Raw genomic sequence first — 20,925 nt, forward strand, 5'->3', positions numbered from 1 at the left:
TCTGTTTTGCACCCTCTGACATGTGTGAGTAAAGGGAAGAGCTGCATGTATACCTTCAGGATCCAGCATGCATCATTTCAATGCGGAATAGTTTACATTATAATTAGCAGGGTACAGGAGTTTTATTACAAAGTGTGTTAGCAGTGAGTCTGGACATGAAAGCAGTGTAAGTATTTACTATCTACATGCACTCTAGGTAAAATGAGTGTGGTCAGTGTCAGGCATAGCTGTACTGAATTGTGGAGGCAGTAGTTAGCTCTGCTTCATAGAGATGTGTTTGCAAGATCTGTGGAATACTCTGAGGTACGTGTCAGTCACAGCTCTGCCAAGAGATCTATGTTTTGTACCCTCATGTGTGAGGACAGGGAAGAGGTGCATGTTCAGGACGCAATATGCTTCATCACTTCTACGCAGAATTGTGCAGGTTGTCAATAGCAGAGCATAGGGCTTTTATTATAAAGGATATCATCAGCAGTGAGGTGGAATCTGAAACGATTCTAATGCTTTAATGATTGTTAAATGAAAATGAGATGGTATCCTGTGAGTAAGCGTAAGGGAGTTGTAAAAGCCTGTGAAGTGGTTTCAGCTTTGGGAAATTGGCCCTTTTAAAAAAAAACAAACAAAAAAACACAAACACCAAATATAGATATTACTGGTCAGGACTATATTCAGTTGGCAAATAAATGTAATTAGATCATCACCACTTCTAGTAGGCAACCACTAATTTTTAATTAGGTGATCAATTAATCTTTATCTGTCAGAATGAGGTCTAATATAAAAGTACTGTTAGTAGGGTGTAATACTTTGTTAGAGATCTATAGATAAGTTTTAGCAACTCAAAGAAGTTTTTCTAGTCATAAAGTACCAACATAAAGACCTCCTTCATACATCCCCCAGATAGAACTCCCCTACGTAACAGTTACCCTTCCCCCCCATACACACACATTGTAGATAGAGGTTGAAAGAGCCATCCTGCAGTCTGATTTAGTGGTCTATAACAGACTCCCATCAGTACCCAATCTTGTGATTTGTCAGTTACAACACTAATCCATAAGCATTCCAGGTCCTGTACTTCTGAATTGTGTAGACAGAGAATACCAAGGACATGCAATGATTTGAACATGTAAGATACTGAATATGTTCAGGAACTGGTAGTAAAAGTTTAGTATGGTATGATTGCATACGCCTGATGCACTTGATCACTGCAAATGTTCATAAAGGCAGCGTAGTGAACCCATTAATTTAAATTTAAACGGCTGCTACTCTGAAACCTGCCATTAATTTAAGAGTATTCCATAATTCTTCTCTTGTGTCACTATATCCAAGATGGAGATGGCAAGAACAGGATTATTTGGTTCTTACCTTCTCATTTATCCGGTCTATTTGCTTGTTTTGTGAATCAATCTCATTGCCCATATCCAAGGCCAGGTTTTTCAAGTTCCCCAGGATATTTCCCACCTGAGTGAGATTTTCATCCATCTCCTCCTCTCTGGCATCGTTTGTTATCCTATTGAAAAATATCAGGAGACCCCTGTGTTCAGGAACCAGAAAGTGGCTTCCCCACTGCCAAAATGTTGTTCAATAAACTCCCACTAAAACATTTCTCATCACAATCCACATTTTCAGAGCAGGGGCTATTAAGCCAGAGAAGGGGGGCTGCTTCACTTTAATACCATCTATTCAAGCATGCAGCCTGCTACTATTTCTCCTTAAATTAATTTTGCTGAAAGAAATTGGACAAAGCAGTTTCGTTAAAATGGCCTCAAAATTCAAAACAAAGAGCCATTGGCAGATTATGCTCTACTGTATTAGAGAGGGATTCAAATTCTGTGTCAGGTGCCCTTTCATTATGTGACAGAGCAAATCCAAATGCAACATTCACCACAATAATTGGAGCACCAAGCTCATATGCATCCAGGGGCTAATTAAGTATAGTAATTATTCCCACCACAGCATGCTAGGAGCAGTGAAACTGCAGCTATAAATCCCCAAGTGAAAGCAATTCACCAAAGGGCTTCCTTCCCAATTGACAGTAAGGATTTAATGTACAGCCACTCTAGTTGAATGCATTCTGGGAGGAAGAAACTGACTTAAAAGGTATCTAATGGCATACATGTTTGGGGGGGAAGATAGACAAACGTACCGTGTAATATATCCCCCACTTGCTCCTCCAGTGGTCTGTGGCTGATTATTTGTTACACGTCCTGGCTGGCTGGATACAACATGGGCTGTTGAGTTCTCCACACCATCACCCCAGGTTGACTTGTATGACTTACCAGACTCAAAGTTCTTTGTTCTACCAAAAAGAGATAAACCCAAATATATGCTAGATCAACAGAGGGAAGAGAGGACACCAGATTTTTTTTCCCCAGGTGGCAAGGGAAGGAGAGAATTATTTCTTTCAGGGTGGGATTTTCAAAGGCACCCAAGTGATTTCATAGAAGTATAGGACTGGAAGGGATCTTAATAGGACATCTAGTCCAGTCTCCAGGACTCAAGGCAGGTCTAAGGAATAACTAGACCATTCCTGACAGGTGTGTGTCTAACTTCTTCTTAAAAACCTCCAATTCATCTCCAGTGATTGAGATTCCACAACCTCCCTAGGCAATTTGTTGCAGTGCTCATCTATCCCAACAGCTGAGAAGTTTTTCCTAAGGTCCAACCTAAACCTCCCTTGCTGCAATTTAAGCCCATTGCTGCTTGACTTGTCATCAGAGGTTAAGGAGAACAATTTTTCACCCTCCTCCATGTAATAACCTTTTATGTACTTGAAGACTTATGTCCCCCCCTCAGTTTTCTTCAGAAGAAACAAACCCAGTTTTTCAGACTTTCCTCACAGAACATATTTTCTAGACCATTTTTGTTTCTGCTCTTTGGACGCTCTCCAATTTGTCCACATCTTTACTGAAATGTGGTGCCTAGAACTGGACACAATACTCCAGACTGAGGTCTTATCAGCATGGAAGAATTACTTCTCGTGTCTGGCTTGCAATGCTCCTGCTAATATATCTCAGAATGATGTTCAGGTTTATTTTTGCAACAGTATCACATTGTTGACTCCTGTTTAATTTTCAGAGTAGCAGCCGTGTTAGTCTGTATCTGCAAAAAGAAAAGGAGGACTTGTGGCACCTTAGAGACTAACACATTTATTTGAGCATAAGCTTTCATGAGCTACAGCTCACTTCATCCGATGCATTCAGTGGAAAATACAGTGGGGAGATTTATATACACAGAGAACATGAAACAATGGGTGTTACCATACACACTGTAATGAGAGTGATCAGGTAAGGTGAGCTATTACCAGCAAGAGAGCCGGGGGGCGGGGAGGGGCAGACCTTTTGTAGTGATAATCAAGGTGGGCCATTTCCAGCAGTTGACAAGAATGTCTGAGGAACAGCGCGGGGAGGAATAAACATGGGGAAATACTTTTACTTTGTGTAATGACCCATACACTCTCAGTCTTTATTCAAGCCTAAGTTAATTGTATCCAGTTTGCAAATTAATTCCAATTCAGCAGTCTCTCGTTGGAGTCTGTTTTTGAAGTTTTTTTTGTTGAAGAATTGCCACTTTTAGGTCTGTAATCGAGTGACCAGAGAGATTGGAGTGTTCTCCGACTGGTTTTTGAAAGTTATAATTCCTGACATCTGATTTGTGTCCATTTATTCTTTTACGTAGAGACTGTCCAGTTTGGCCAATGTACATGGCAGAGGGGCATTGCTGGCACATATCACATTGGTAGATGTGCAGGTGAACGAGCCTCTGATAGTGTGGCTGATGTGATTAGGCCCTATGATGGTGTTCCCTGAATAGATATGTGGGCGCAGTTGACAGGCTTTGTTGCAAGGATAGGTTCCTGGGTTAGTGGTTCTGTTGTGTGGTGTGTGGTTGCTGGTGAGTATTTGCTTCAGGTTGGGGGGCTGTCTGTAAGCAAGGACTGGCCTGTCTCCCAAGATCTGTGGGAGTGATGGGTTGTCCTTCAGGATAGGTTGTAGATCCTTGATGATGTGTTGGAGAGGTTTTAGTTGGGGACTGAAGGAGATGGCTAGTGGCAGTTCTGTTATTATCTTTGTTGGGCCTGTCCTGTAGTAGGTAACTTCTGGGTATTCGTCTGGCTCTGTCAATCTGTTTCTTCACCTCACTATTTAGTTTGTGATCCACTATAACATCCAGATCTTTTTCTACAGTTGTCCTTCCTAAGCAGTTATTTTCCATTTTGTATGCGTACAACTTTGTTTGTTCCTTCCCAACTGAAGTACTCTGCTTTTGTCCTTATTGAATTTCATTCTTTTTACTTCAGGCCATTTCTCCAGTTTGTCCAGATCATTTTGAATTTTAATCCTATCCTGCAAAGCACTTGCAACCCCTCCCATCTTGGCATCATCTAAAAACTTTTAAGTGTACTCTTTATGCCATTATCTAAATCATTTATGAAGATATTGAACAGAATCAGACCCAGGACTGATCCCTGCCTGCAGGACCCCATTGAAAATGCAATGGGCTTAAATTGCAGCAAGGGAGGTTTAGGTTGGACATTAGGAAAAACTTCTCAGCTGTCAGGATGGATGAGCACTGCAACAAATGCTCGAGAATGACTGATAACTACTCTGGGAATGGTTTTCCAACCAGTTCTGCACCCACCTTATAATAGCTCCAGCTAGGCTATATTTGTTTAGTTTGTTTACAAGGTGGCCATGCAGGACAGTATCAAAGGCCTTACTTAAGTCAAGATATAACATGTTTACTGCTTCCCCCCATCCAGGAAGCTTGCTACCCTGATAAAGAAAGCTATTAGGTTGGTTTGTCATGATTTGTTCTAAACAAAGCTATGTTGACTATTACTTATCACCTTATCTTTTAGGTGTTTGCATACTTTTTGCTTATTTGTTCCCTTATCTTTCTGGGTACTGAGGCTGACTGGTCTATAATTCCCTGTCCTTATTCCCCTTTTTATAGATTGGCACTCTTTGCCCTCTGGAATCTCTGCTGTCTTCCATGAGTTTTTGAAGTCATTGCTAATGACTCATATCTCTTCAGTCAGCTCCTTGAGTATTCTAGGATGTATTTCATCAGGCCTTGCCAATTTGAAGACATCTAACTTGTCTAATTAATTTTAAAATTTGTTCTTTCCCTATTTTAGTCTCAGATCCTATCTAATTTTCATTGGCATTCACTATATTAAACATCTGATCGCTACTAACCTTTTTGGTTAAAACAAGAAAGGCATTTTAGCATTTCCACCATTTCCACATTATCTGCTATTGTCTCTTTCCCCCCCCCCCACAATTGCATCATGGGCATATCCTCCTCTTCTTGAGTAGAAGTCCTACTGAAAGTAAAAACACCAGTGACTTTCAATAGCAGTTGTGCTGCAAAGTCATTAAGGCCTTGGCTATACTGCAGAGTTTTGTCACCCAAAGGCAGCTTTTGGCAGCGAAACAGTGGAGGTGTACACACTGCAATGCCACTTTTGGCAACAAAATAAATGCCTGCCAGGACCTTTCTGCTCACTGTTTTGAACTGGCTCCCCTGCATTCCTGCTACACAAGCATGTGCTCCTCCCTTGTTAAAGCTCCATGAAGATCTGACAGCTAAGGATACCACTCAGCTCCCGCAACAAAAAGCAAATCATTAATGTGGAATGCTGCTCTCTCCCACACTATGAACATAGAGGCAGGCAGAGGTGTAGGTAGGGTGTGTGTGCGCGTGAGAGAGAGAGAGATAGAGGGGCAGGTGGGAGTTTCCCCCCACTCCCTGCCTCAGGACTGGTTGCTTCTGGTGGCTGTCTGAACTTTGAGACCGCATGCTGACACTCAACTCTCCCACAAACACACACACACTCTCACATACACACTGGCCCCCCCCCAAACTTTCTCCCAGTGGCATTGCCGTGTGTACACCCCACTTCCCTCCCTATGCACTTCAGTTGAAAAGCAGCTGGCAATCTAGTAGGGTGACCATGGAACGATGGGATTGAGAAACCTGCATTATGTGACACTGTACCTGCCCCACAAGGCATTGCAAACCCTTCCCAAAGCACCCTGTGGCCAGTTGCACAGTGGGATACCTACCACAGTGCACTGCTCTCTCTGTCAATTCAAGAGCTATACTTTATACTGGTATAGTTAAAGCAGTACAAAATGCTACAACTATCCTAATGTGGACACAGTTATATCAGTATAGTATATTCTCCTTTTAATATGGAAATAAGTTATACCAGTGTAAAGCACCTTTGTAGCAATATAACTTCATTCACAGTAGAAGCTGTACCACTATAAATATTTAGAGAGGAAAAGTTATCCCCTAACCAAAAGGGTTATGCTGGTACAAAAGCTGTATTTAGACCAGGCCTTAAGACACTAAATTAAAATCTGTGGGTTTTTTTTTTTTTTTTTGGTCATTTTCTGCAACATCTTAAATACAAGACTACAGATGAACAGAGAAGCATAATTATTTTGATTTGGACACAATCCTCAACAGGGGATGAGCAAGAGGTACCTTGAGGTTGAAGCAACCTTGGGAAACATTTATGCACTTAGACTAGCATTTCAAATGTATCCAAGGGATGATTTCCTGATGCCATCGCTCCTGAATTCTTCAAGGGTAGTTTTCCAGCAATAGATTCAGGTGTTAAACACAGGATAACTTAAGTCATACTTACCATTATGATTTTAGTGCATGATCCAAAAAAAAGCAAAGATGGCCTGATATGGCAAAAGCCCTATTATAATCAAGTATCTTATAGCAGCAGTGGCAAGGAGCTATGAAATATGAGTTAAAAAGGCAAGTAGTTCTATAGCCAAGTTAGAGAGATTATTAAAAATTTTTAAAAATTACACCCGTGTAAAATTTCAGAGAAAAGGTTTTGTAACCACCCCATACAAACTAAGTTTGTTTGTTGGTAGTCTCACAAGTGAGACCAAGGATTAAACTGGCCATTAAGCCTGAACTACCCTCTTCCTTCTATTTCTTCATTGGGCCAAAACATTTGCAGGGCAGTATGGGGAAGCTTTCACTAGCACTGTACCTATGCTGTAACTATAGGACTTCTGTCAGCGTGGCACCTTTCAAGAACATTAAGTTAAAGTTTAAAATTTTGCAGCACCTATTCAAAAAGTTTGTGATATAAAAAAAATGTCCTGAGAAGAAAAAATGATAATAGTATCAAATGAAAACTGATGCTCTCATTAGAATCTCTGCCCAAGTTTTAGCTGCCAAAATTCAGGCAACTTCACATTTGTTTACTGGGAATGAGGAAAAGGGCAGACAACTCTAGCTTAGAAGAATGCCTTAGTCTTTCATCAGAGTCCATGTAATACCACCCTCAGCAGAGCTCTACAAATATCAGTGTAAACTGATGCATTCAGTCACATTTCTGGTATGGAGCTTGGTCAGATCAGATCGGATCCCTTTTGTTTATTCACCCAAAGGAACTTGCTTTATTAAGAAAAATTCATTTCTACTACTTTTTACTTGTTAGAACCAAAGCAACACAATTATGGGAGAGCAAGCTGATTCTATTTTGGTTTGTGCAGGATTAATAGAGATTGCAATTCTTCAACGGGGTGGCACAGTTGTAAGTAAAAGTAGAATTTGCCATACAGAATGATGCACAAGTCTGAACATGCAACTTCACTTTTACACCCCAGGCGGAGTTTTATGGTGCTGGACAATGAGAAAGATCAGCTTTTTATTTCTACAAGTTTGAGTGACTCACTGAAATACAAACATGACTGCCATGTTGCTATGTTTAAAGTAATTTTCCAAACTATTACTCCATGTGTGTCTAACTGGGGGAAGTTTGACACCTTCCTGAAAAGGAAGCCAATATGTTTAAGATCCTGAAGATCAACTGGTACAGCCCTGGTATTTGATCCAGCCCCTTGAGGGGCGGCTGTAGAGTTACTAGGCTTCCCATGCCTAATCCATTCTATAAAGTGCTCTCTATAAACATGAATGTTACACTGGAACACCACAAAACCACAGACAGTCACAACATGTCTTGCATGCAAACAGCATGCCCATGCAAACACGTACCCATTTAGAACATCACCTTAGACAGATGGTTAACAGTACAGGCTGTGTCACAAGATTGACCTTGTCCTAAAGTCCGCTTTCACCAGTTAATTGAATCCAGCTTCTAGTGTTTAGTCTTCATTTTTATTAAGTAAGTGGAAGGTGGGTATGTTAGGAGAGAATGGAAAAAAGAACAGTAAAAACCATCAAACATGCAAGCAAGTGGTTAGTGACAGTTTTTTTCAGCTGAAGTCCTTTGCTTTCAAAACAAAGTAGCTTTAAATAATCTGAATGAAGTAGGGGAAGAAAAAAGACTAAAACATTTAGTTGTGGGCACTCTGGTGTTTAAATTCAGCCTGTGTGTGGAAGACTGGCTATCCTAATGCTGAACATTTATTTAAGACACCACTCATAAGTGGGACATTGGGGTGAGAGGACCGTCAGCATTTCTCAGATCCACTCAGTACAGTTTCCTGCTCTTGACCTCATCACTGCTTCCCTAATATACCTCAGCACACTCCAAACTTCACAAGGCACCTCACCGTGAAAGTCACCTGCCGGAATTAACATACTTGGAAGTGCCACAAACTCCAACACAAATACAGAGTGGTCTTGATAGATGATCTGCTCAGATTCAATGGCACGAGATATCAGGTTTTTTGCCCAAGATGAATCACTTACTGGAAGTGGCCAATGTGACAAATTCAGAAACCTGGACATGATTATAATCGGAGATACTGACAGGATGCAAGTTACGTTAAGAAGAATGAAACTGCACATTGGTACAACAACTTTGTGTTGAGCTACAGGCCAGATCCGAGCTATTTACTTGTCAAACTGTTGAAAGAGAAGTCTGAACTTTTAGTCCTGAAAACCTCATGCTCATTTTAATTTAGGATGATCACATAGCATTATGTTGTTCTGAATGAGACCCTCATATAAAGGACTTGAATGTACGGTTTCACTACCTTGCTTCCACTTCAAGCATTGAAGAGATCTAGGCTCTCCTTTTGGCCCACTGATAGGACCCACAATAAAAATTTGCAAACAACTCACTTTGGCAAGTATACATACGAAGAGTCCCCTTTTTTTCCCCTAGCATCCTAAGGGGGGTGGGGGGAAGGGGGGCCCGTTTAGCCATTTTTTTGTAAGATTCCCACAAATTCATTTAATACTTTAGAGCAGCTTAGAGATAACAACTAGTGGTAGCTCAATGGTAAAACTGCCTAGAGAGAGTACAAGACATCCCTCTCTGCTCTATTTGCTTTTGCTACAAATGTTTGAAACTATACCAGAAATGCCATCCAGCACGATCTAAAACCCTTTTAACTGACATTTTCTGAGAGGCCAGTGATGACACTGATTACAATTAAGGCACTATGACAAAAGCTTGCAAAATAAAAAAATAAAAATAGAGAACGTAATAAGTAATGTGAGATTTTTAAAGCTGGTAAGACCAAGGCCTATTCTCATTTTCCTTTCCCCCCCCCCCCCCCACTCTGACCCCCACATATACTCATCTGTAAAGTCTACTCAATGCTAGATCTTATTTGTCCTCTGCAAAAATAAATGCCATAATATGTTCACCTTCCTCTCACCCCATGCCAAGAAAAACAGAGTAGCCCAGCACATATTACCAGTCTTAATAATCCAGTGTCCCAGCAACAGAGAAATACATTTGGGAAGAAGATTTCAAATTCCAATGGATCTTTATTACAAAGAGGGAGAAGAAAAAGTTGAAAACTGAAGTTATTTTTAAACACTAATATTGCTTTACTGCATATAAGCTTCAGGTAGATTGGGATCCCATTATTTACAAATCTAAAAGGCGGTTACTGTGGGTGTATTTTAGCTACTAATCCCTATCTAATGGTATACTCCTCAGCAAGCTGCAGTTATCAATTTCCCTAAAAAGCACTTAGGGAAAGTTGACTATTATCAGTGTAGTTTTTACTCCAACAGCAAGTAGAAAGATTTTCTTTAGTTATTTCATCTCTGAATGTTCCCCAATGGGGTACTCTTTTTGTGCGATCCCAGAAATTCAGACCTGGGTCTGGATTTGTTAACTGACCTGTTGCAAGGACAGACACAGAGGCCACAACACTTGTTGAGCTCTGTCAAGGTCTTTTCAGCTTCTCTCATGTCCTTGTTTATTTGGTCCATGCCTTCTTCTATCCGGCTTAGTTGTTCTAAAAAAAGTAGTTACAAAACATACAAAAGTTTGAGAGATTAGACCTTAGAGGGGAAGCTTTTATCCAAAATGTTTTAACATCTAAGCTACAAATTAGATCTGTATATTCAAGCCACTCGTCCCCTAAAGGGACTTTTTGTAGCAAAAGCAAACAGTGGCATATGCGGCAATAGAATTTTTGATTATACGTTTCCAGCAATCCTAAATTAAAAGCTCCCCCCCCCACCGCCAGTGTAATAGTGATGTTGTCTGGATGTTTTAGATGTTATTAGCTGCTTTTAAAGTAAAGAAACATTATTTTGTCAGGGGGATGGGACGGGAGGTTCAATAGCACAGTTAATTGCACAGCTTGCAAACTCTGGTGACATGAACCAGACCTAAACCTTAAATACTGTAATTGCACAAACATAGGAACATCTGACGAGTGAAGTAACCTCATTTCTATACCAAAATGAGTTACTGAGGCCAAAGACTGATAAATTAGGACACCAAACATAAGCACAGATATTACTGCAGACCATTAAGACTTAATATTCACAACTCTGCTTTGCACACAGGTAGAATTCACCTCCTTGTTCATCCAGCCTGGTGATAGTCTTGATTCCTGCATCCTGGGACTGTAAAGAGAAAAGGAGGTTTGCAGAAATAACACTGCTTTCAGTATACCAGCACACAGTCAAAGGCCCTAGTGCTAACTAGGGCAACACCTGCCCTGAACTACAATATTGGAATAATGGAAGCTTGCCATGCAGACCACCACTAAGGGCAAGTCTACACTACTGCATTGTAGTGCGTCTGGTGAAGACGCGCTATGTCGATGGGAGAGCGCTCTCCCATCAGCATAATTACTCCACCTCCCTGAGAGGCGGAAGCGATGTTGGCGGGAGAGCGTCTCCGACTCACATAAAAACGGTGTCCACGCTGGCGCTAAGTCGATGTAACTTACATCACCCAGGGGGTGTCGTTTTCACACCCCTGAGCAATGAAAGTTACATCAACTTAAGTGGTAGTGCAGACCAGCCCTTAGTATCACATGATAGGATAGTGTAAAAAAAAGTGACTACATAGTGACAATACTGCAGTTCTGGTTGAAATGGCACTTCTATTAATATCCTTTTTAGAAATGTACAGTGTTCTGAGAGTCTTTTTTGGACTGACAATTTTGCTTAGTCTCAGTGCAGAAGCAATTAAAGGTAGGTAGAAATCCCTTTTATCTAAACAGGGAAAGGTATTTCAAGTGATTTGCTGTACTCAGATATTCAAACGGATCAAACTTGGCATGGACAAATCAATGAGAAATCAATTCCCAACCTCACCACCTACGTCACTGCCCAGTAGATAAGACCTTCACATAGGATGGCTGGAGTAGGCAGCGAAAGTGGTAGGACTTCCTCCTGGAGGAAGCCTTATGAGCCCAGTCTTTGGACCCTACACCAGATCAGCCACTTGTCCTTTGAAGTAACAAAGTAGCCTACGTTCAATTTTAGGCCAGTCAAAGTCAACAGCAGCTCTGGCACTGGGGAAATCAATCCCAAAGCTTAGTCAGGGCCGAAGTGCTCAAGTTTTCAAATGGGCACTGAGGCCACATCACTAGAGAGACCCCTGAGTCAGACTATTGAGCCTACAAAGGCAAAACTTTCTGGTCCAATGCAGATTTTCTCTAAGGATCCTTTAAAGTGTGGGGAGTTTAAAGGCACTTGCAATTTCTCAAGTACTGAAGAAACCAGAATTAAGTATGTCACTACCACAGATTCCAGTATTGAAGAGCTTTGTTAAATTAGAATTAGCTGATGTGATACCCCATTAGTGCCAGGATCTTTCACAGTTCCTAAAATAGCATGTGCCACAGCACAAGGCAGTCAAGCATACCCTCAATCAAACCTTCATTTTGAGGATGCATCTTTGCAATCTTCAGCTGTCCTTAACTCTAAGAGCCAGTAAAAGCTCAAGTCTTCAGTGTTAGTAAGTCTTGGCATATTTCTCAGAAGAGAAAGAAATTTTACTATGAATCCAAAAAGAATGCACACGAGATGCCTCCCGTGACAGCCTTTGCCAAGGACGCCTCTCGGTTTGCTGGTAATGCCAGTCCCCATCTAACTCCTGGCTCACTGACAGCAGTCAATGAGGATGAGAAGTCCCAAGGCAGCTCAGACCTTCCCTTTGGGAATGGAAACAAAGAAAAAGATATACATCTCACACCCGCCCCCCTACTCTTCAGGTAGTGTGGTTGGCTCCTGGTTACCAAGCAGTCATGGCTGGATACAAGTTTCAACTTTGGGAACTGATGTTCAGTTTCCTTGTGGCTTCAGATGGAAATTACTATGGATTGCCAGATATTAGACTGTGAAACGTTATCCAGTTCCACTCTGTGTTGCTTCTATATGGTCTTGTATCTCAATAGTTACTTTACCTTTTAACACTGGTCACAAGACACCAACTATTTCTGACCTGTCAGACAACATGGAAGTGCAGGAGATTCAGCTGCAACCTGGAAAGCTGTCTACACAACTGTGGCTCTCAGAAGAGGAAGAGTTTCTCTTTAGATAACCAATAATTTGTCTCCATATTCTGTATCCCTATAACTGGGTTATTTTTTAAAGCCCTAGTCTCCTCCATCTCTCAAGGTACACTTGTCTGCTATTTCACCTTAACTTCTGCCAGTAGACAGTTCTAGTGTTTCCAGTTATGACAGCATCAAAAAAACTGTCTGAACTTCTTTTACAATTACTTTTGTTACAAATTACTATAACTGAAAGGTCAGAGAAAAATATTTCTATTTTTTTCCAGTTTGTTTACTTTGTACATTTGATAAAGTATAGTCAATTTATTCTGAGATTGTTTGACATCACTGCTTCACCAAGTTGGTGCATTTCCAAAGATTTAGCAAGCGCTCCCTTACCTCAATAGCCAGGCCAAGAATCCTCCTTGTGCTTTCCAAAGACTAGAAAGAGAAGATTTAACAACATGTGCTTCACTAAGACCAGAAGTGGGCAAACTATGGCCTGCAGAACCGTCCTGCCCGGCCCCTGAGCCCCCAGCCCCTCCCCCGCTGTCCCCCCACCCCCACAGCTATGCCACCATGTGGGCAGCACAGCTTGCACCCGCCCACCTCCAACAAGCCTGTCCTGCTGCTTTGAGTGGCATGGTAAGGGGGCAGGAGGTCTCGGGGGCAGTCAGGGGACAGGGGGCGGTCAGATGGCGCAGAGGTCAGGAGACAAGGGGGTTTGGATAGGGGGTGGGGTCCTGGGAGCTGGTGGACGGGGGGGTTGGAGTCCCAGTGGGTGGTTAGGGGCAAGGGGTCCCGGCAGTTTGCAGAGGCACAGCCTTCCCTATCTGGCCCTCCATATTGTTTTGCAACCCACATGTGGCCCTCGGGCCAAAAAGTTTGCCCACCGCTGAATAAGACTCTCAAACACTAAGCGTTCAATATAATAAAATACCTAGTGCACAAAGTTTCAGTATCCTGGAAATAAGGGATAAGCAACTATCCACACTTATGTATCAGAGCTACAATGATCTAGGAATCTTCTCCATTAGCCATTATTCATACACACTAAGGTCAACAAAATAAACTTGAAACTTCAAGTGCTCCTCAGACACTAGGAAAAACTGCTCTGTGATATCTCAGGGACAATTACTATAGCTTGGCAAAGATCACAAAAAATACAAGCCTAACTTCAGGATCCTAAAATGTGTGTTTAAGCACCTGCCTGATTTTAAGAGGGTAAGCACCCCACAGATTTCATTGGTCTCTATGGAAGTTGTAGGTGCTCAGCACTTTCAAAAAAAAAAAAAAAAAAAAAAAAAAAATCAGGCAAGTGGCACTTTAGGAGTGAAATTTCAGGCTCCTATTTAAAAAAACAAAAACAAAAACAAACTTGGCCCCAGCAGCTACAAGTTGAAAGCCAAGTGAAGATACAGAAGTTCGGGATGTTCAACTTTGCCCTTGCAATCTTCTTCCTCAGCTCCCCATACCTTCCTATTCTCCACAAGTTTACACTGTGTTAGGATAACCTATATATTAGGATCCTGAATGAGCCTTGGAAAAAAAGTTTACCTCATCAGTGACTTGGTGGGCCCTCAATTGAATTTCTTCAGGTGACAGTTCAGTCATGATGAGATGTTGCTTTAAAAGGAGTTGATCAAAAGGAAGTAAGGTCTAGTCTCCTGTAAAAATCAAAACAGAACATTAAGCCATAATAAAAAGTTCTGGAGATGGTTTGCATTGGTCTGTAGAGACTGCTACAAATGACACTTTTCAACTGAAAAGATGATTGGAAGGCAACAAACTGAGCTCAAAGAGTATAAAAGCATGCCTACTTCCTTCTGCAGAGTACAATGCTTGTATAGTACTGGGGTTATTTAACAGAGCTATTCACCTGTGTGTTACAAAACTGAGGTATGAGTGAAAAAACTCATGAACTAGCCAGTAAATAAAGTATTTTAAGTTGGTTCTCTTTCTGCTATTGTTAAATCCCTGTCCTAGAAAGGATATTTACATTTCATGGGAAATTCTAGCTACTGGTCATTTCCTGAGTTCTTCCTAGACCAGAAAGTCTTAAAGTAAAAAAACCTCACAAACAAGAACAGAAATCCGACTGATGATTTTGGAGTCAGGGAAAATGCTAACCATTGTGCCCAGTAGTCTGAAAGTACAAATTGCAGGTATCACTTTTCAGCATAAAGTGTGTAATGTACTTGAAAATAATGTTTAGTTATATACACAGCATCCAAGTATACACTGTTTCTATTCTGAGATAGCATTTCCTGGAGTCAACTGAAAACTCAACTCCTTTCAATTACAATAGGTGTTAGAAACTAACCCGGTATAAGCTTTCTTGAGACAGCTGTCTGCACAGCACCAGATTGGCTTTTAATCTAAGATTTGCACCACTCGCATGACCATTCTGGTAGCTGAATTTGCAATGGTCTGAGCTGACCATTTAATCACTGCATTTTATACTTTTGTACACTGGCTCTCTCAACAATCTCTTCATCAAAAGTTTAGTAAAGCTCTGTTCTGGTTCTGAATTTGGACTGCTTTTCAAGATGATCAATTTGAACTTATGTAATGGCAGAAAAAAATGGAAGAGAAGCTGCAGAATATTTTTCTTCTTAAGAGATTAGTCAAAAGAAAAGGCTATTTGTCCAACAAGACTGTCCTTTTGTAAGTATTTCAAGTTAATATTAGTTCCATTTGACTCCATTTTCATCCTGCCTCTATAGCAGGGATGGGCAAACTATGGCTCAGGGGCCACATCTGGCCCTTCAGATATTTTAATGTGGTCCTCAAGCTCCAGCCAGGGAGCAGGGTCTGGGGCTCTCCCCGCTCCAGCTGGGGATTGGGGTTGGGGGCTTGCATGGCTCCCAGAAGCAGCGGCATGCCTCCCTCCAGCTCCCAAGCTAAGGCACAGCCAGACAGCTCTGCACGCTGCCCTGTCCGCAAGCACTGCCCCCGCAGCTCCCATTGGCCAGGAACCACGGCCAATGGCAGTTGCAGGGGCGGTGCCTGCGGATGGGGCATCATGCAGAGCTGCCTGACTGTGCCTCCACATAGGAGCTGGGGCGGGGGGGCGGGGCATGCCACTGTTTCTGGGAGCTGCTTGAGGAAAGCACCACCTGGAGACTGCACACCCCCCCCCCCACAACTTGCTGCCCAGCCCCTATCCCCCCCCTCCTTCCCTCCAAATCCTTTGGTCCCAGACTGGAGCACCCTCCTATACCCCAAACCCTCATCCCCACCCCAGAGTCCACAATCTCAGCTGGAGCTCTCACCCCCCCGAACCCAACCCCCTGCCCCAGCCCGGACCCCCCCTCCCACACACTCAACTCTTGATTTCTGGCCCCACCACAGAGCCCGCACCCCCAGCCAGAGCTCTTACCCCCTCACGCAACCCAACCCCCAATTTTATGAGCATTCATGGCCTGCCATACAATTTCAGTACCCAGATGTAGCCCTTGGGCTAAAGTGTTTGCCCACCCCTGCTCTCTAGCATTGATGTTAATTGAGTAACAGCAAGAGCTTTATAGTCCAGATTGCTGTAACTGTAGGGCAGTGGCTCTCAACCTTTCCAGACTACTGTACCCCTTTCAGGAGTCTGATTTGTCTTATGTACCCCCAAATTTCACCTCATTTAAAAAGTACTTACTTACAAAGTCAGACATAAAAAAAAAGAAGTGTCACAGCACACGGACTGAAAAATTGCTTATATTTCTCATTTTTGCCATATAATTATAAATCAATTGGAATATAAATATTGTATTTACATTTCAGTGCATAGTATATAGAGCAGTATAAACAAGTCATTGTCTGTATGAAATTTTAGTTTGTACAGACTTCACTAGTGCTTTTTATGTAGTGTGTTGTAAAATTAGGCAAATATCTACATGATTTGATGTACCCCCTGGAAGACCTTTGCATACTCCCAGAGGTATGCATACCACTTTTAGAGAACCACAGCTGTTGGGTAATGGCCAACGTTAATTACTGTGAATAACTTCCAAGATTTCTGCTTGTGAACTAGATGTACTACAATGAGCAATATTCTCTACAGTTTGCATGAATTAGATTTACTTTATGAAGAACATTAATTGCCTCATGCTAAGAAGGATCTTGAGCATTTGGAAAGCTTTGCTTATGAAAAGGGTCTGGTACCACCTCCCTCACCACAAAGCCCTCAGCATCTAGACTCAATGAAGTTTGTCTAGCTGGAGAAAGTTAGTGTTTTTGATAAATCCAAGGCACTTCATTTTTAAGAACTTGATCATACTGCCACTAAAGCACTTCTACCTCCAGCCTAAGGAGAGGTCTTTTATACATGATTGATAGATCAGAAAGCAATGGGTTAAGGAAAAGGAGAGAAGGGAAGGAAGAGTGGGCACAATAACCTTAGCACTTCAATATATCAAATAAAATGGCTCTTTAAGGACACACGTTATATAAAAGGTTAAGAGTAAATTAAAAGTTGTTCCATGGATCCATAAAAATAAATAAAGGCTTGAGTTGAGGTTGCTAAATCATCCTAACCTCATGCTTTTGTGCGTTGGTGTTGCAGTATGTGATACATGACAATACCATTTGGAGACTGAAAAGCAATCCCTTATATGGATTTAAAGATGTGGCAACCCCCAGTCAGGCAACTTCATTGAAGGTTCTAGTCAGACTAGTAACCTGAAAGTTATTCCTCTCCATCCACTGTTCTATTTATCATGCTTAAGAAACTGGTTTCAGTTTATAAAATTGTGAAATAGTCATAATGTATAAATACCAGAAAAAGCCAAGAAGAACATTGGATACTAGACAATGGTTTGAAAATATCAGCCTTCTAGCACCTTTTTGACAATCTTCGTTTCCTCTTTCAGCCAGAACAATTGAGAAATGACTTTGTTTACAGCTTTCCTCGGTGCTGTCTTGACACTGAAGCACCGAGTTCCTCAATATTAACCTACAGTATCTACATGCAGTATTTTTAGACAGAATGCAAAAATTCATCTATGTGCACTGGCTAACTATTATTCCACAGTAAAAACAAAGAATTTAAAACTGAGCCAGCATAAATCTGAAACCAAGAACACCCAATTTGAAGTCATCTGCAGAAGATACTGTTTTTCTACTCTGTAAAGGAAACATCCATGACCTCTGAAAAAGAATTAAACATTGTACTAAAACTGGGGGAATTTTTCTTTTCCATCAATAGTAAATTTGCTAGCAATGCATTTTTTCAAGGCACCACAACTACACACAAATTTGGGTCGAATTCTGTTAAGTTTTAGCAAAACAAATTTGAAAAAAATTAAAACATTCTATTTCAACCATTTTGAAACAAACTGTTTCAGCATTTCACTTTGAAATGGTGTTTCATTTAGAAATTTAGCTAAATTTGAAAACAGAAACGGTGAATACTTGAAAAGTACCCAAACAAAAAATGAAAAAAGTTTCAATTAAATGAGACATTTTTGTTTTACCAAAAATGGGGGGGGGGGGGGTGAGAGACGGAGTGCATTTTTCTTTTTGGCAAGAAAAACTGAAGAGAGTCAGTTTTAGTTCAAACTGACACTTTTCCCCCCACAGGATTTTTTGGTTTGGTCCCTGAACTGAAAAAAATCAAAATTATTCACTCAGCTTTTATACCCTTACCAGCCAAGTTGCTTCCAGAATTCCTTAGAATCTGAGGTGTTCTTATGTTGAGTATTATCTCATGTAATTATTCAGAGAGAATTCCCACAGCAAGGTTGTTTTAGCCCAAGAAAAACTAATCCCACATAGCAATTTTTTCACATTATGACTAATGGACTTTTTTTTGTTAAGAAGTCTTCTACAGTGCACAGATATTGGAGTTTCACTTAAAGCATAAGAAAGTCACAAGGTTACAATGCCTCGTTTTCATGTCAATTTTCACCCACACAACTCCAGGCACGTCATTTTTACCATAAGAGAGAACCCCAAAAGGCATGCACTAACTGGTGAGAGGAAGTAGTACTGCTGGCTGCATGTCCTTTCCAGTCACGGCTAAATGAAAGAGTAAACAAAATTAAGAATCTTTACACCTTTGTTTTTCTAAGGCTGAAAGGCATTTCCCCCCCTCCTTTCCTCTCGAAGCCAACCTAGCCATGTGCTAGTTCCTAAACATTACCATTATAGTGAACTAGAACAGGAGTACACAAATGTTAGTTCCTTAGACAGCCTTATAATGAAGTACATTTTAAGGGAAGCTTCACAAGAAGCTAGTCTATGAATTCAATCAGTTTAGATTATGTTCATCGTCTCTTTAAAGCTATCATTGTTTTACTTGGTGTACAAGATCATCCCTGACAAATTCCATCACAGATGGATGTGGGGAATTCCAACAGTAACACTGGAGAGAATACAGTTTTGACAGATACTGAAAACAGAAGAGAAAGAGTATTACCCAGAAAGCTATATAGGAAGAGTTTCCTCATCATACATCACATTTTGTGGAATTCATGTTTCTACTCCCAATCACTTCCTTCCCCGACCTCCCCCCACCAAAAAAAAAAAAGAATAGGAGACTATACAGAATTTCAACTGATTTATTTTTAAAGTGTTAAATGCTCATTTTGTCAACCACAAATCTCATCAGGGCAGGCAATATGTAGCTGGTACTTTTCTTATTGTTTAAGGACCCCATATCTTGGTTGGCACAAGGTAGACCACCACTCCAAGGGGGCAAGTTTGGCTCTCTTACAATAAGGGACAAACTGAAATGCATTAACAGAACACTAACTTATACGTGAGAGTTTGCTTTTACTTAACTTCTGTTACACAGTCCTAGTAAGGCTCCCTCTGCTAGGGCTGATCAGGCTGCTGTGTTGTGTCCTATCACACTGGGCCCCACGTGCTCTTAAGCTTCTGTCGGTCTGAGTAAGCTGTAGCATAGTCTTTCCTTGGCATCTCTGGCAAACTTCTGGTCACAGGTTCTGCCTGTTCTCCCCTCACAGAAATGGTTCTTGTGACCCACCTGCCTTAGACCACCCCAGGACCAATGCTAACCCAGAGTCCCCAGCAGCCTAAGCACACCCTTTCCCAGAGCTCCAGCCTTGTAGGTGCTCAGAGTTTACAGTCCACCTCTTCAGGGACACCTGACAATGAAAGCAAACAGACAGTTTATGCCAGTTTACTTAATTTGTTTGGTTAGCCAAGCAGTTAACTGATCTTGCTGATGTCCAATATTAATCTATTTTCTGAGCCGCTTATCTTACAGTTCCCACACACAACGTAATCATTGCAAAAAAAAAAAAAAAAAAAAAAAAAAAAAAAAAGGAAGCAGAAACACTAGACATCCCTTTGTTGCACAGTATCTCACTGCCAACCCAAACCCACTGTTTCTCAGAACACAATGAAAATTAGAATGATTAATCCTTATGAAATCAGGCAAGTTTCCCTATACCCATATGCAGATCAGGTGGAAACATTTAAGCAAAAAGTAAGATTTTCCTAGGAATTCATTTAACGCCATCGTAAAAGGTAAGTAGTAAAGCTTTTTACTTACAGGATAAATAGATCAATTAAGTCTGGTACTGGTAACTGTTGAAGCCATCACTAAGGGTACCTCGACACTGCAAACTCCTTACGGCATCAAGCAGAGTGCATACACTGCATGCCCCCAGCATTGGTATAAATAGAGTAGACAGCGAGGTACTGCTTAGGTGACTAAGACATGCCTGAACCCAGTGCCTATGGACCCTACATGGCTCCCGACACACCCAAGCAGTGCCTTCCAGTCTACACTGCTATTTTTAGCAGCGTAGTGCCCAGCTGCTCGAGCCTTTCCCCTCCACAGGGAAAGGCTCCTGCAGTGGGAGGCAGCAGGCAAAGGCTCTGACAGCTCCCTGCTGCCAGAGCATTTCCTAGCCACAGGGAGCTGCTAGAACAGGGGTGGGCAAACTTTTGGCCCAAGGGCCACATCTGGGTGGGGAAATTGTATGCAGGGCCATGAATGTTGGGCTGGGGCAAGGGGTTGGAGTGTGGAAAGGAGTGTGGGAGGGGGTTCTGTGTGCAGGAAGGGGCTAAGGGCAAGGGCAAGGAGGGGCATGGTACGGGGCTCAAGGCAGGGTGGCAGGAAGGATTAGGGGTGCAGGCTCCGGCCCGGCACCGCTTACCTCAAGTGGCTCCAGGGTGGCAGCGGCACACAGCTAGGGCTAAGGCAGGCTCCCTCCCTGCCCTGACCTCGCGCTGCTCCTGGAAGTGCCCAGGATGTCCG

The 20,925-nt window shown here is 41.8% G+C and overlaps 1 protein-coding gene across 5 annotated transcripts in view; it reads right to left on the reverse strand.

Moving 5' to 3' along the window:
• SNAP23 (synaptosome associated protein 23) overlaps nt 1–20,925 on the reverse strand; it is a 39,333-nt gene that overhangs the window by 5,013 nt on the left and 13,395 nt on the right. For all 5 annotated transcript variants that reach the window (XM_077818821.1, XM_077818816.1, XM_077818818.1 and 2 more), the window contains 6 exons: nt 14,262–14,371; nt 13,104–13,145; nt 10,773–10,821; nt 10,085–10,202; nt 2,144–2,296; nt 1,363–1,507 (listed from right to left, as the gene is read on the reverse strand). In XM_077818821.1, coding sequence (XP_077674947.1) covers nt 1,363–1,507; nt 2,144–2,296; nt 10,085–10,202; nt 10,773–10,821; nt 13,104–13,145; nt 14,262–14,318 — 564 coding nt within the window. In that variant the 5' untranslated portion in view covers nt 14,319–14,371. The remainder of the gene's footprint in view (nt 1–1,362; nt 1,508–2,143; nt 2,297–10,084; nt 10,203–10,772; nt 10,822–13,103; nt 13,146–14,261; nt 14,372–20,925) is intronic.

The sequence above is a fragment of the Eretmochelys imbricata genome, chromosome 6 (genome assembly GCF_965152235.1).
Source record: "Eretmochelys imbricata isolate rEreImb1 chromosome 6, rEreImb1.hap1, whole genome shotgun sequence".
Classification (NCBI taxonomy): Eukaryota; Metazoa; Chordata; order Testudines; family Cheloniidae; genus Eretmochelys; species Eretmochelys imbricata.